The 16,748-nt window shown below is 42.2% G+C and overlaps 1 protein-coding gene across 1 annotated transcript in view; it reads right to left on the bottom strand.

Annotated features, from left to right (window-relative positions):
• LOC121865366 (26S proteasome regulatory subunit 7) overlaps positions 1-16,526 on the bottom strand; it is a 46,946-nt gene extending 30,420 nt beyond the window's left edge. The window contains exon 1 of the mRNA XM_042364702.1: positions 16,360-16,526. Coding sequence (XP_042220636.1) covers positions 16,360-16,370 — 11 coding nt within the window. The 5' untranslated portion in view covers positions 16,371-16,526. The remainder of the gene's footprint in view (positions 1-16,359) is intronic.
• Between the last annotated feature and the right edge of the window lie 222 nt (positions 16,527-16,748).

The following is a 16,748-nucleotide window of genomic DNA, read 5'->3' as shown; positions in this document are numbered from 1 at the left end:
TTCAGTGTTGTTTTCACGATAGTTAATTTCAGTGTTAGTTATTTTGTATGTTTATGCAGTGTTAACGTGAATCCAGCATTATTTTTATTCTATATGTTTAAGAAGTTCCTTTGATGTTTCGATGTTTAGTATCATTTGTGTCTTAAAAGTTTCTGATAGTGAATCAATTTGTTGTGATAGCTCATCTGTGCTCTTTTATTGTGTTAGTATTTAATTTAATTAAATTCTCAAAGGTTTACTTTATTTATTTTTATTCCCTTTTCATTTACTTCACCTTTTTTGTTTGTTACGAACCTGATAATAAAGTAAATTAAGAGTCGGCGAACAGTGTATATCTGGGAGCAGCAGGCTGAGGGAGGGAGGGGTGGGGAGGCTGTGGGTGGTGCCCTCCCTCTCTCTCCCCCAGGATCCCTTTAACATGTCTTTATGCAATTTCACCATAATTCTCATATCATTTTGGTTCATTTGGTGCCAGGATGATAAAATAGTATCCTAAAAGAATCAACTTTCCTGAAAAAGGAATCCCACACTCAACACCATGATAGGCTTAGCTCCTTCACCACTCATGCTTACCCCAACGTCTGTCTACAACACTTAATAAATTAGAACAGTACAGTTGAGTATTTATCACCACTTAATAAATACCCAAAAAAAATTGCGGATTTTATTTCAGTGTTCTCTAAACACACACACACACACACACACACACACACACACACACACACACACACACACACACACACACACACACACACACACACACACACACACACACACACACACACACACACACACACACACACACACACACACACACACACACACACACACACACACACACACACACACACACACACACACACACACACACACACACACACACACACACACACACACACACACACACACACACACACACACACACACACACACACACACACACACACACACACACACACACACACACACACACACACACACACACACACACACACACACACACACACACACACACACACACACACACACACACACACACACACACACACACACACACACACACACACACACACACACACACACACACACACACACACACACACACACACACACACACACACACACACACACACACACACACACACACACACACACACACACACACACACACACACACACACACACACACACACACACACACACACACACACACACACACACACACACACACACACACACACACACACACACACACACACACACACACACACACACACACACACACACACACACACACACACACACACACACACACACACACACACACACACACACACACACACACACACACACACACACACACACACACACACACACACACACACACACACACACACACACACACACACACACACACACACACACACACACACACACACACACACACACACACACACACACACACACACACACACACACACACACACACACACACACACACACACACACACACACACACACACACACACACACACACACACACACACACACACACACACACACACACACACACACACACACACACACACACACACACACACACACACACACACACACACACACACACACACACACACACACACACACACACACACACACACACACACACACACACACACACACACACACACACACACACACACACACACACACACACACACACACACACACACACACACACACACACACACACACACACACACACACACACACACACACACACACACACACACACACACACACACACACACACACACACACACACACACACACACACACACACACACACACACACACACACACACACACACACACACACACACACACACACACACACACACACACACACACACACACACACACACACACACACACACACACACACACACACACACACACACACACACACACACACACACACACACACACACACACACACACACACACACACACACACACACACACACACACACACACACACACACACACACACACACACACACACACACACATATATATATATATATATATATATATATATATATATATATACATATATATATACACAGTATACTCCCCGCCTAACGCGTTTCACTTAACGCTTATCATATACGTGCTCGCAGATCTGAACTTTCACTTAACACGGATTTTTTCCACTATACGCTGTGAGTGTCCTGCCTGAGACGCTATTTTTAGATTTGCCCCACCCGCCAACCCTGCCTGACTGCCTGTTTTAGCTCATAAAATTCATACAAATTACTCAGCCAGAATATAATTTACATTGCTGAATTTATAATTTAGATCATTTTGAATATAAACATCATATTTTTGCATTAGACATACAAATTTTAGATAAAAAATTTTCTCTAGGTAACTATGTTATCTTTTGTGCAAAATATATGACATTTATATTCAAAATATTCCTGGTCTTACAAGGAATCCAGCAATGTCAATTGTATTATCCTAACTTTAGTTTGAGGTATTATTTATTAAAAATTTAGTGGTTTTCCCAAAATTTCTCTGAGAGGAAGAGCCAGCGCAGTGTAGTGTGAGAGGAGGGAGAGTTGAGTCCATTATTTGAATGGACATTAACTTGGCGCACTGTATTTCTCATTTCTCTTAAGTATTAATTGTGTGCATGTACCATCATAAAATTAAGATGTTATTTTACTACAACATAGGTATGTGCCTTCAAAAGTGGAGTTTGGGGTCGGGCCGTTTCTATTGGAATTAATCCCATATGTTCTGTTGTTCACTTAATCATGATTTCACTTAACGCGGACCCTCTGGGTTCAATTGACGCTAAGTGGGCACAACTGTATATATATATATATATATATATATATATATATATATATATATATATATATATATATATATATATATATATATATATATATATATATATATATATATATATATATATATATATATATATATATATATATATATATATATATATATATATATATTGCACAGAAACTCGGGTACCCTTCTGTGTTTGTTGATCGTTGTTTTAAAAGGGCTAAAAAATCCTTTCATTCCTCTCAAACCAGACAAGTTCCTACACTTAAGAATATTTTGACTGCCCTATCGTAATGAATTTGTCCCGTTAGTTCGGTTCCTCAAGCTTCTAAATATTAATGTTGTTTTCAAGTATGACTCAACCATTACCAATATGTTAATAAGGAATAGCCCAAGTTTGAATGTAAATGGAAGTGTTTATTGTATTCCATGTAGCAAATGTAATTGTAATTATGTAGGACAGACAGGAAAAACACTGCAGCTCAAAATCAAACAACATAAGTATAATATCAGAACAGCATCTGAAAGCAGTGCCTTGTTCGTTCATGTTAGGAATAATAATCACCCCATTGCTTGGGAAAAAAGCTTAGAAATATTTAAATCATCTTGTGTCACAGAAAGACTTCTGGTTGAAGCTAGTTTGATTAAGGAATTAAAATTAATAAACCTTAGTGATGGTCAGTTCAAAACTGATAATATGTTACATAAATTTATTTGTCAGTGGTCCAAGGTTAAAATGCTTTGAAAACCTTAGATCTAGGTGTATGATAGTTATTTTGTGGGTCCCTTATTTTTGACCTGACCTGACTAGTCACGTCACCCCCCTTCTCTTAAGCTCCTCTACGTGTGTGTTGATGTGGGGATTAGTGGATGACATCATTATGACCTGACCTCATGTTTTTAAGGTCACCCTGTATATTTAAGCCTCTCTCTGTCCATGTAATCCAGTTGCCTCTGAAGATGTCTTGAATAAAGACGAAAGCTAAGGTGCTCCGTTGTTTCCATTTTCCCGTGTGATTTTATCAAGATTTATCTTATCCACGTTTTCATTGTGGATTTACATGAAATATATATATATATATATATATATATATATATATATATATATATATATATATATATATATATATATATATATATATATATATATATATACACAGTATTACTCTCAGCTTAACGCGCTTTCACTTCTAACGCTGCATATACGCCGTGCCTTGCCAAAGCTGAACTTTCACTTAACGCGGATTTTTCCACAGCAACGCAGGAGGTCCGCTCGGCTATTTTTAGATTCGCACCACCCGCCACCCTGCCTGACTGCCTGTTTTAGCTCATAAATTCATACAAATTACCCAGCCAGAATATAGTTTACATTGCTGGAATTCTTATAATTTGGTGATCATTTTGAATATAAACACATATTTTTATTAAACATACAATTTTAGATAAAATGTTTAATCTGAGTAAGTATGTTATCTTTTGTCCAAAATATATGACATTTATATTCAAAATATTCCTGGTCTTACAGGAATCCAGCAATGTCAATTATATTATCCTAACTTTAGTTTGAGGTATTATTTATTAAAATTTAGTGGTTATCCCAACATTCCTTGGGACGGTTGGTGGGGGGGGGAGGGACCGACCGACCATCTGTTAGCTGGCTGTGTACTGTAGTGTGAGAGGGGGAGGGAGTTGAGTCCATTATTTGAATGGACATTAACTTGGCGACTGTATTTCTCTTAAGTATTAATTGTGTGCATGTACCATCATAAAATTAAGATGTTATTTTTACTACAACATAGTTATTTGTCGTCAAAAAGTGGAGTTTGGGGGTCGGGCTGGGTTCTATTGGAATTAATCCCATATGTTCTGTTATTCACTTAACACGGTTTTCACTTAACGCGGGACCCTCTGGGTTCAATTGACTGGTTAAGTGGGGTACCACTGTATATATATATATATATACAATACAGTGTAAAAGAAATAATTGTCCTAAAGGCAAAAATGCAACATAAAGGCAATGTGTACATTTCTTGTACACAAGTAAAATGTACTTCTTGGTCAGCAAATGTTATTCACGGATTTGGTGATTTGCGGCCAATTTAAGGACCTAACCCCCACGAATTTGGAGGGCCTACTGTACTATTGTAGTGCATTGTAGAGTACAGTATTATGTATCTGCATATACCCTGGTTCATTCATTAATAATTTGTCTAAGTCTACAAGTAGCCAAATAGAGCCATCATGTATCACTCAGGGGTAATAAATAATGCTGTTAGGAAGGTATCTTCATATATAATACTATACAGTGTGTTATAGTGACCCTGTTGTAAGCTGGTCTGCTGAAAGCTCTCACAGAATGCATAATGAGTAAATAACCTGATATAGCCTATCCTTTTATTTTCAAGTCATATTACAAATTACACATACATAGAGTATTGTATTTTTTCTCTATTACTGATGAACCATAAACTATAACAGGCCAATCATATGAGAATATAATACTGAATCAATAAATAAATAAACCTGACGAATGTGGCAACGCCTGATCAGCCCCAAACTGCTTATATACTGTACTCAGTGTCTTAGTTCTCGGCAAGCCTATGGCAAATCTAATTAGACCACTGCACAGTATTCAAAAGTGTTATTCATTTAATCTTTCTTTAATGTTCCCCCTTTTTAATTTATTTATTTTTTTTTTTTTTTGTGTGTGTGTGTGACCAGAGCACCTCAGAGAGTCCAAAAAAAGAGAATTCCGATATACTGAAGTCTGATTTATTGAGGTTTTACTGTAGAGCATTACTTGAAATCATGCAATAATTCTAAAAATCCTGAGTGGGATTCAGGCCCCAAAGAATAGATCAGTACAGGTCCACCACCGATTTTCTGGCACCCTTGGTTCCAAAGCCTTGCCGGATTATCCGGTTTGACGGACCAACCGAGGTCAGGTATAATAAATAAACAATACACCCCTGACCCACTAATGATACACCTCACGTGTCTCTAAAGCACCTTGGACTGCTGGAAACTTAAATTAAACAAATATTTAATGTAAATTAAATGTGAAAAAACATAATTTTTAGCAACATTACTGTACACACTTTATACTCAATGTACTGTACTACACTAGAATAAAAATTTTATCTCTTCTGCAAACTATATAATGTTTTTACTCAAATTAATCACTATCTTACAGGAATTCCAGAAATGCAAGTTATATTCTGCTAAGTCTAGTCAGCTAGATTTTATAAGATAACTTTAAGCCTAAAACTAGCTTCACCCAGGATGGGATGGAAGGAGGTTAAGTGCCCCCTCATAATTTTGTCTGGACTAAAGGAGGTGCCGGACCATCAGAGGTGTACCTGTATTATAAAAATGTTACCTTTGGTTTGTTTAATATTTATCCTGACAGTGTCACAGCTGAAAATAGATCCACCAATCACAATCACCTTTACATACAGCCTTACTTTACCAAGTATTGCCAGGTAAAATTGTGAGTATGAGACCCAGGGTGGGGTCAGTGCATCTTTGGCTGACTGTATGTAGGATATTGAGTACATATAACCGAGTAAAAATAAATGAAGACAGTTACAGTGGGGGTATGCTATAACGAACGGATCCTACTACGAATATTCCTATAACGAACGGTTTTACCTATAAAATTGAGAATGCTATAACGAACGCCTATAAAATTGAGAATGCTATAACGAACGCAACTCCTACAACGAACATTATTTAAAAAAAAAAATTTTTTTTTTTACTAATTTATTGTTTTTTTTTATTACAAGTATTAATGATATTCTTTATTTCAGGGGTTTAGATGCATATTTATGCACTTTTTACAATTTTTACAATTGTATATTATATTTTTCAGTGTTAAGTGGTTGTATTTGGGGGCCTGGAACGGATTAATCCTATAACGAACGAATGCTATAACGAACAAGGTTCTAGAACCAATTAGATTCGTTATAGCATACCCCACTGTATGTGTATTGACCCAAAAATATGAGTTGAAAAACAACCATCACAGGTTGGCCCAGCAAAGGACGAGGACTGAGTCCATTTTAGCAGCGGGGGAATAAACACAGCATACGGACTGAGAGAAAGAGACCAGATAGGAATATGCCACATCGAGATGTCGGTCCAAACCAACCGAAATCTGGATCCGAGTGGTCTAAAAGTGTGAGAATAACATATTGTGCATGGTGTAACATATAAATTTTCTTCATATTTGGCTTGGTTTATTATTTGCTGATTTACCTTTATAAATATATGGAGGAAAAAATGGGAAGTTAGGAAAAAAATTAATGCACCCAACACAAAAGCGATAATCAGAAATATCTATATGTTACGTTTAAGAAAAGTAAATTACAGTAGAAGTCCAAAAATCCGGACTGCTTGGGGATTGGGTCGGTCCGGATTTTCGGATTTTCCGGATTCTCAGGCAGTACTTTTAAAATTAAAATTTAAGGAGGAATAAAGAAGAGATGAACTGGTACATTTTGATAGTTTATTCATTCGCAAATAAAGCATGCTTCATTTATCAAAACGAGCAGTTTTAAAGAAATATTAAGTCAACACTTTACAAAAATGTAAACAAACTGTCTAATACCATGACGAGTCTTGAAATTCCTAAGCCATCCATCACTAAATGCGCACTCTGATTCAATGTTCATTTGCTCCTTAAAAGACTTTGCTTTGGCAATAAGTATCGGCCCAGAAATTGCCATACCTTCTGATCGTTTTAACAAAAACCATTCGTGCAACACTTTATCAAGATTTTCTAATTTGGACCAATGTAAACTTTTTCTTTCAGCAATTTTAATGTAAAGCTCAGAAGAAGCTGTGAATTCTAGAATTTTATTCTTTGCCTTTTTTATATCATAAATTGTAGACTTTCCAATGTTGTATGTTTCCATTAGAACAGCATTGCTCACATTACATTCTAGTTTCTTAATTATTTCAAGTTTGTCACTCAATTTCAATGTGTTCTTCTTTCTCTTCACACAACGAAGTTTATCTACTTTAGGAGCCATTATTATGGGCTTGTACAGTACTCTGTAAATGGAAAGAGTAGGACTCAAAATTACATACGTTGTCACAGTTTGATTGCTTGTTTTAAAGTGTCGATCGTGTGGTCGTTTGTTGTCGCTGTGCAGCTGTGGCATTCACGCATGTACACATACACACAAAAGATTTATAGTGCCTCAAATTTTACATTTCAGTTCAAGCTAATTACAAAACTAACAAAATTAGCTACCTATAATTTACAATTACTTTTATTATTAGAATTATGTAAATTAATTTTTTAAAGCAACTCCATTCATTCACATAACCCACAAAAGCCCCCGCTAAATTTAAAAAGTTTGAGTTTTCGAAAAGTCCGGATTCTCGGGTGGTCCGGATTCCTGGCATCCGGATTTTTGGACTTTTACTGTACCTATATATCATATGAATTTCAACGTAATTTAGCGAAACGTTATGTAGAAGTGCGATTTTGAAAATTGATAAGAATACAGTCAACCCTCACTTTACGAGGTTAATTCAACCCACAGGGTACCGCAGAAAGTGAGAAACGCGTAAAGTGAACAACATAACATATGGGATTAATTGAAAAAGAGACCGGCTGACCCCCAAACTCCACTTTTTCCGACACAATACCTATGATCTAGTAAAAATAACATCTTACTTTTATGATGGTACATGCACACAATTAATACTTAAGAGAAATAGAGAAATACAGTCGCCAAGTTAATGTCCATTCAAATAATGGACACAACTCCCTCCCCCTCTTCTCACACTACACTGCTGGCTCTTCCCTCACTGAGAAATGTTTGGGGGAAAGCCACTAGATTTTAAGGTATAGTAATAAATAATACCTCAAACTAAAGTTGGGATAATATAATCGACATTGCTGGATTCCTTGTAAGACCAGGAATATTTTGAATATAAATGTCATATATTTTGCACAAAAGATAACAAATTTACTAAGAGTGAACAAAATACTTAAAGTAGATCTAAAATTTGTATGTCTAATGCAAAATCTATGATGTTTATATTCAAAATGATCATCAAATTGTAAGAATTCCAGCAATGTAAATTATATTCTGGCCGGGTAATTTGTATGAATTTTATGAGCTAAAACAAATATCTTCAGTTAATAAAAAAAAAATATTCTCCAAGACACTATCTGTCAATTAAAGTACCCCACCTTGCCTCCCCCCCTCTTCCAACCTCGCCAGATGGTCGGTTGGTAGGTCCCTCCCTCCCCCCCACCAACCCTCCCTACCAGAGAAATGTGTGGGAGAAACCAGAATATTTACCTTTTTAGTAATAAATAATACCTCAGACTAAAGTTAGGATAATATAATTGACATTGCTGGATTCCTTGTAAGACCAGGAATATTTTGAATATAAATGTCATATATTTTGCACAAAAGATAACATATTTACTCAGAGTAATCAAAATACTTAAAGTAGATCTAAAATTTGTATGTCTAATGCAAAATCTATGATGTTTATATTCAAAATGATCATCAAATTGTAAGAATTCCAGCAATGTAAATTATATTCTGGCCCGGTAATTTGTATGAATTTTATGAGCTAAAACAAATATTTTCAATAAATAAACAAAATATACTTACCAAAATACTATCTGTCAATCAAAATACCCCACCTCCCCCCCTCTTCCCACCTGCTCCCTGGGTCCCTCCCTCCCTCCCTGCCCCTCACCCCCACCTTCCCTCCCTACCAGAAAAATGTTTGGATTATAACAGTATATTTACATTTTTAGTAATAAATAATACCTCAGACTAAAGTTAGGATAATATAATTGACATTGCTGGATTCCTTGCAAGGCCAGGAATATTTTGAATATACATTTCATATATTTTGCACAAAAGATAACATATTTGCTCTGAGTAAACAAAATACTTGCATTAGATCTAAAATTTGTATGTCTAATGCAAAATCTATGATGCTTATATTCAAAATGATCATCAAATTGTAAGAATTCCAGCAATGTAAATTATATTCTGGCCGGATAATTTGTATGAATTTTATGAGCTAAATAAAAAAATTATACTTCACCCGCGTATATGAGTAGATGCACCGCGTAAAGTGGGAATTCCGGTTCTGGCAGGGTACCGCGTAAATGTAGAAACGCATAAAGTGAAACCTCGTAAAGCGAGGGTTCACTGTACGTATATAGTATTCCACATACACGTAAGTATAAATACAACGTCCATTTCGGTTAACGTCATGTTTCCAAGAACATACCTAGGACGTTAACCGGCGCATGACAGTATATAAGGACTTAGGCCATGATATAGTGGGATTATAAACATTGTTTTGTAAGTACGGTATGCACGTACCATGTGTTCCGACTTATGAACCCAGGGATCCCCTGTGTATATATATATCTTAAGAAACCAATTAGTAATGATTTGCAACAATTTACAGCAGATCGTCGTTAGTACTGTATTGAAAATAGCAATTAAAGACATTACTATCGAACAAATTTGAGGACATATAACATTCACTTTTCCATAAAAAAGGCTAACAAAAATCACCCTGCATCCAATATGTAAAGTTGAGGGTATCCCACAGGCTATGACTCCCCCTGATGCTGTCTCCAGTAGGCTCAATTTATATTGTCCAACTCAGAGTAAAAATGTTATTGTTTACTTAAACATATTATTATTATTATATCATTATTACTTTTAATTAATAAAAAAAAGGGAATTATTGTAAATATTAAAGCTGGATAACCCAGGATGATTACTGTCTGTACAGCACCCAATTCTTCAGGGCTAATCAGTCACCATTTCTGAACTCTTACAAGCATTACTATCTATTAATGTCATACCTGTCACATTTATCTTATTATTTTTATTTGGAAATACTGTACAGTATCCCTAAGTTTTTTTTAAAAACTTTAAACTATCATAATGGTGAATACCACCGACCGCCATCACAGTTCATAGTCTCACTAGCACATAATGCCATCTATCAGCGTGCAACAGAATAGTATTTAGTTACCACTTCGTGTTTTTTGCAGTGCTTACCATAATATGGACATGTTAGTAAAACAAGTAATGATAATAACAACGACAACTTGATAATAACATATCAACAAGGATGGTGCTAACACGTTGACCCACTAATGATCCACCTCACATGTCTCTAAAGCACCATGGACTGCTGGAAACTTAAATTAAACAAATATTAAAAATAAATTAAATGTGAAAAAACCTAATTTTGGGCAACATTACTGTACACACTTTGTACTCAATGTACTGTACTACACTAGAATAAAATTGTTATCTCTTGTGCAAACTATGTGATGTTTATACTAAAATTAATCACTATCTTACAAGGATTCCAGAAATGCAAGTTATATTCTACTAAGTCTAGTCAGCTACAATTTATAAGATAAAAACTTCAAGCCTAAAACTAGCTTCACCCAGGATGGGAGGGAAGGAGGTTAAGTGCCCCCTCATAATTTTGTCTGGACTAAAGGAGGTGCCGGACCATCAGTTCCCTGATAATCGGAGGTGTACCTGTACATCACTAGATGACTATTGTACTATAAAGTACTGTATTTTGGGTAAAGTTAGTATCACACTTCTACAGTTATCACCACTCTAGTACAGTACAACATATTACAGGTACTCCCAAATCCAGGTCGTTAAGTCGAAATGGTCGTAAGTCAAAAATGCTTAAATAACACAGAAAATCGAAAATGGGGGTCTCTTTTTCTTCTCAGCACCATAAAACACTCACTTTTAAGCTTGCCAGCCATTTTAAAGTGAATTACAGATGAAAATTTTGTCTGTGTACTGACTTTGGGACTCGAAAATACATAATTTGACCAAATTTTAGTACGATTGAGGCAGGTCGTAAGTGCAGGTGGACGTAAGTCGATTAGTTCGTAAGTCGGGGAGTACCTGTATTGGCTAAATCTGCATTAAGAAGAACCCAACAAATGATAAATTCAGATTTTTTTCTCTAATTAAATAAACACTAATCTTACATTAGCAAACACAGAAAAAGAATAGAGTTATGCTAACAACTATGGCCTAACATAATACAGTACAGTAAGCACTCAATAACTCTGCATTTGATAACTCGGAATTTCATACGACTTGGCAGGGATATGGTCTCGGAATGTATTAGTATAACTCGGGAAATGCCGAGATATATAAAATTATCTGGGAAAATCTGAGCATATCTGGCCACCTGCATCACCTACCATGCCTGTGTGTCACCTACCATGCCTCTGTGTCACCTACCATGCCTCTGTGTCACCTACCATGCCTGTGTCACCTACCATGCCTGTGTCACCTACCATGCCTGTGTCACCTACCATGCCTGTGTGACCTACCATGCCCCCTGTGTCACCCACCATGCCCTGTCTCACCCACCATGCCTCCTGTCCCACCCACCATGCCCCCCTGTCCACCCACCATGCCCTGTCTCACCCACCATGCCTCTGTCTCACCCACCATGCCTCCCAGTCACCCACCATGCCCTGTGTCACCTAACATGCCCTGAGTCACCTGCTAATTATGCCTGAGTCACCTACCATGCCCTGAGTCACCCACCATGCCCTGTCCCCACCCACCATTCTGTCCCACCCACCATGCCCTCTGTCCCACCCACCATGCCCCCAGTCACCCACCATGCCCCAGGCCCACCCACCATGCCCCTGTGTCACCCATGCCCCCAGGCTCACCCACACACATGCCCCAGGTCACCCACATGCCTCCAGGCTCACCCACCATGCCTGTGCTCACCCACCATGCCCCCCAGGTCACCCACCATGCCCCAGGCCACCCACCATGCCCCAGGCTCACCCACCATGCCCCAGGTGACCCACCATGCCTGCGTGCTCACCCACCATGCCCTGTCTCACCCACCATGCCCTGTCTCACCCACCATGCCCTGTCTCACCCACCATGCCTCTGTCCCACCCACCATGCCTCTGTCTCACCTACCATGCCCTCTGGGTGTCACCCACCATGCCCCCAGTCACCCACCATGCCTGTGCTCACCCACCATGCCTGTGCCACCCACCATGCCCTGTGTGACCCACTTCATGCCCTGTGTCACCCACCATGCCTCTGTCTCACCCACCATGCCCTGTCTCACCCACCATGCCCCCAAGGTCTCACCCACCAGGTTCTGTCCCACCCATGCCTCTGTCTCAATTCCACCATGCCCTCCTGTCTCACCCACCACCATGCCCTCTGCAGGTCACCTTACCATGCCCTGTAAGTCACCCACCTCATGCCTGTGCTCACCCAACATGCCCTGTCTCACCTAACATGCCTCCAGGTGTGACCCACCATGCCTCTGTCTGACCCAAGTACCATGCCCTCTGGTAACACCCACCATGCCTGTGTGGACCCACCATGCCCCTGTGTCACCCACCATGCCCCAGGTCACCCACCATGCCCCCTGTGTCACCAACCATGCCCCTGTGTGACCCACCATGCCCCAGGTCACCCACCATGCCTCCTGTCTCACCCACCATGCCCTGAACTTCAATCTTAACATGCCTGTCCCACCCACCATGACTCTGTCTCACCCACCATGCCTCCAGGTCACCCACCATGCCCTGTGTCACCCACATGCCCTCTGTCTCACCCACCATGCCTGTGCGTCACCTACCTCCTCATGCCCTGTCCTCAATCTACCATGCCCTGTCTCACCTGCACCATGCCCTGTCTCACCCACCATGCCCCCTGTGTCACCCACCATGCCCTGTCCCACCCACCATGCCTCTGTGTCACCCACCATGCCCCCAGGTCACCCACCATGCCCCAGGTCACCCACCATGCCCCAGGTCACCCACCATGCCCCAGGCTCACCCACACATGCCTTTGTGTCACCCACCATGCCCAGGCTCACCCACCATGTCTCAGGTCACCCACCATGCCTTTGCAGGCCCACCCACCATGCCCTAGGCCCACCCACCATGCCCGTGTCACCCACCTCATGCCCTCCTGTCCCCACCCACCATGCCTTTGTGCCCACCCACCATGCCCCCTGTCCCCACCTGCACCATGCCTGTGTCACCCACCATGCCTCCAGGCTCACCCACCATGCCCCTCCAGTGGACCCACATGCCCTGTGTCACCCACCATGCCTGTGCCACCCACCATGCCCCTGTCCCACCCACCATGCCCTGTCTCACCCACCATGCCCCCCAGGCCACCCACCATGCCCCAGGTCACCCACCATGCCCCAGGCTCACCCACCATGCCTCCCAGGCTCACCCACCATGCCCCAGGTCACCCACCATGCCTGTGTCACCCACATGCCTTGAGTCACCCACCATGCCTGTGCTCACCCACCATGCCCCAGGCTCACTGCCCCAAAGTCGCCCACCCACCATGCCTTTGGTGTCACCCACCATGCCTGTGTCACCCACCATGCCTTGTGTCACCCACCATGCCTTGTGTCGCACACCCACCATGCCTTTTGCAGGTCACCCACCATGCCCAGGTCACCCACCATGCCCTGTCCCCACCCCACCATGCCTTCCCAGGTCACCCACCATGCCCTGTCCCACCCACCATGCCCTGTCCCACCCACCATGCCCTGTCCCACCCACCATGCCCGTCTCCACCCACCATGCCCAGTGTGCCCACCCAAGTACCACGCCTGTGTGCTCCACCATGCCTCTGTGTCACCCACCATGCCCTGTGTCACCCACCATGCCCGTGCTCACCCACCATGCCTGTGCTCACCCACGCCTCACCCACCATGCCTCCTGTCCTGACCCACCATGCCCTCCCCAGGCTCACTCCACCATGCCCCCAGGTGACCCACCATGCCTGTGTCACCCCACCATGCCTGTGCTCACCCACCATGCCCTGTGCTCAATCTTTTTTCAACATGCCCCAAGGCCACCCAACATGCCTCTGTGTCACCCACCATGCCTGTCTCACCCACCATGCTCTGTGTGACCTGCACCATGCCTCTGTCTCCACCCAGCACCATGCCTCTGTCCTCACCCACCATGCCCCCAGGTGACCCACCATGCCTGTGTCACCCACCATGCCTCACAGGCTCACCCACCATGCCCCCTGTCTCACCCACCATGCCTCTGTCTCACACTCCACCATGCCCCAGTGACTCACCATGCCTCTGTCCCACCCACCATGCCCTGTCCCACCCACCATGCCTTTGTGCTCACCCACCATGCCTGTGCTCACCCACTCATGCCCCTGTGTCACCTACCACGCCCCTGTGTCAATCCACCATGCCCCAGGTCACCCACTCATGCCCTGTGCTCACCCACCATGCCCAGGCCACCCACCATGCCCTCTGTCTCACCCACCATGCCCTTGTAGGTCACCCACTGCCTGTGTCACCCACCATGCCTTGTGTCACCCACCATGCCCTGACCTCACCCACCATGCCCTGTCCCACCCACCATGCTCCTGTCCCACCCACCATGCCCCAGGCTCACCCACCATGCCCGTGCTCACCCACCATGCCTCCCAGGCTCACCCACCATGCCCGTGCTCACCACCCATGCCTGTGTCACCCACCATGCCTGCGTGTCACCCACCATGCCTTTGTGCCTCACCACGTCTTTGAGGTCACCTGCACATGCCCAGGTCACCCACCATGCCTGTGTCACCCACCATGCCTCTGTCCCACCCACCATGGCCTCTGTGTCACCCACCATGCCCTGTCTCACCCACCATGCCCTGTCCCACCCACCATGCCTCTGTGTCACCCACCATGCCTTTGTGTCACCCAACATGCCTTTGTGTCACCCACCATGCCCCAGGTCACCCACCATGCCCTGTGCTCACCCACCATGCCCAGGCCACCCACCATGCCCTGTCCCACCCACCATGCCCTGGTGTCACCCACCACACCTGTCCCACCCACCATGCCTGCGTCACCCACCATGCCTTTGTGTCACCCACCATGCCCGTGTCACCATGCCCAGGTGCCACCCACCTACCATGCCTCAGTGTCACCTACCATGCCTCTGTGTCACCTACCATGCCTCTGTGTCACCTACCATGCCTTTGTGTCACCTACCATGCCTCTGTGTCACCTACCATGCCTGTGTCACCTACCATTCATCTGTGTCACCTACTATGATGCTTCATTATTCACCTGCAGTGCTGGTAAGTGTTTCTTTTTTACATTTAGTAATTACTGTACATGCACACATATATGGGGCGATAAAATTTTATTGTCGTATTTTTGGAGGAAGGGGAAGTGCATCGATAAGTCGGAGTTTGGGATAACTCGGCAAAGCCAGAGTCCCATATGTGCCAAGCTATCGAGGGTTTACTGTATCTATGTTACCACTTTCCAGCTTTCCACTTTCCGAGTAGTGGAAAAATCAAACGTTGAAATACTGTTACAGTTCAAAATATTACATATAATTAAACATTAAAATAAATTTTTAAGAACTTCCAGAAACACTTGCTGCAACAAAATAGAAATAGCAATATAACTTACCCAACACGCATGCCTTCCTCAATATCTGTAGGTGCAACTGAATCGGCCAGATCTACGACAAATTTTGCAAACTGTTTGACATTTATGATATACTTGGGATCATCAGAATCAGCATTAATGATCTTGGTACACCTTGCAACCTGAAATGACAAATAAATTCCTAAATAAAGATTTAAAAATAAATACATTCAATTAGAGTAGAATCTCGCTATTTCAAACTTGGCTATTAAGTACTTCGCTTAATTCAAGCTAATTTCAAGTATGAACAGGTACAGGTAATCTCAATTTCAAACCACTTGTCCAAGTTCGAAAGTTATCTTCCTGATTTGAACCTAGCCGAATTTGAGCCAAAATTTCTGAAGTGGCACTGCCATACACTGTAAGTCAAT

This window comes from Homarus americanus, unplaced genomic scaffold (assembly GCF_018991925.1).
Source record: "Homarus americanus isolate GMGI-L3 unplaced genomic scaffold, GMGI_Hamer_2.0 scaffold36361, whole genome shotgun sequence".
NCBI lineage: Eukaryota > Metazoa > Arthropoda > Malacostraca > Decapoda > Nephropidae > Homarus > Homarus americanus.
The sequence above is the reverse complement of the archived record's forward strand: the minus strand, read 5'-3'. Positions and strand labels throughout refer to the sequence as shown.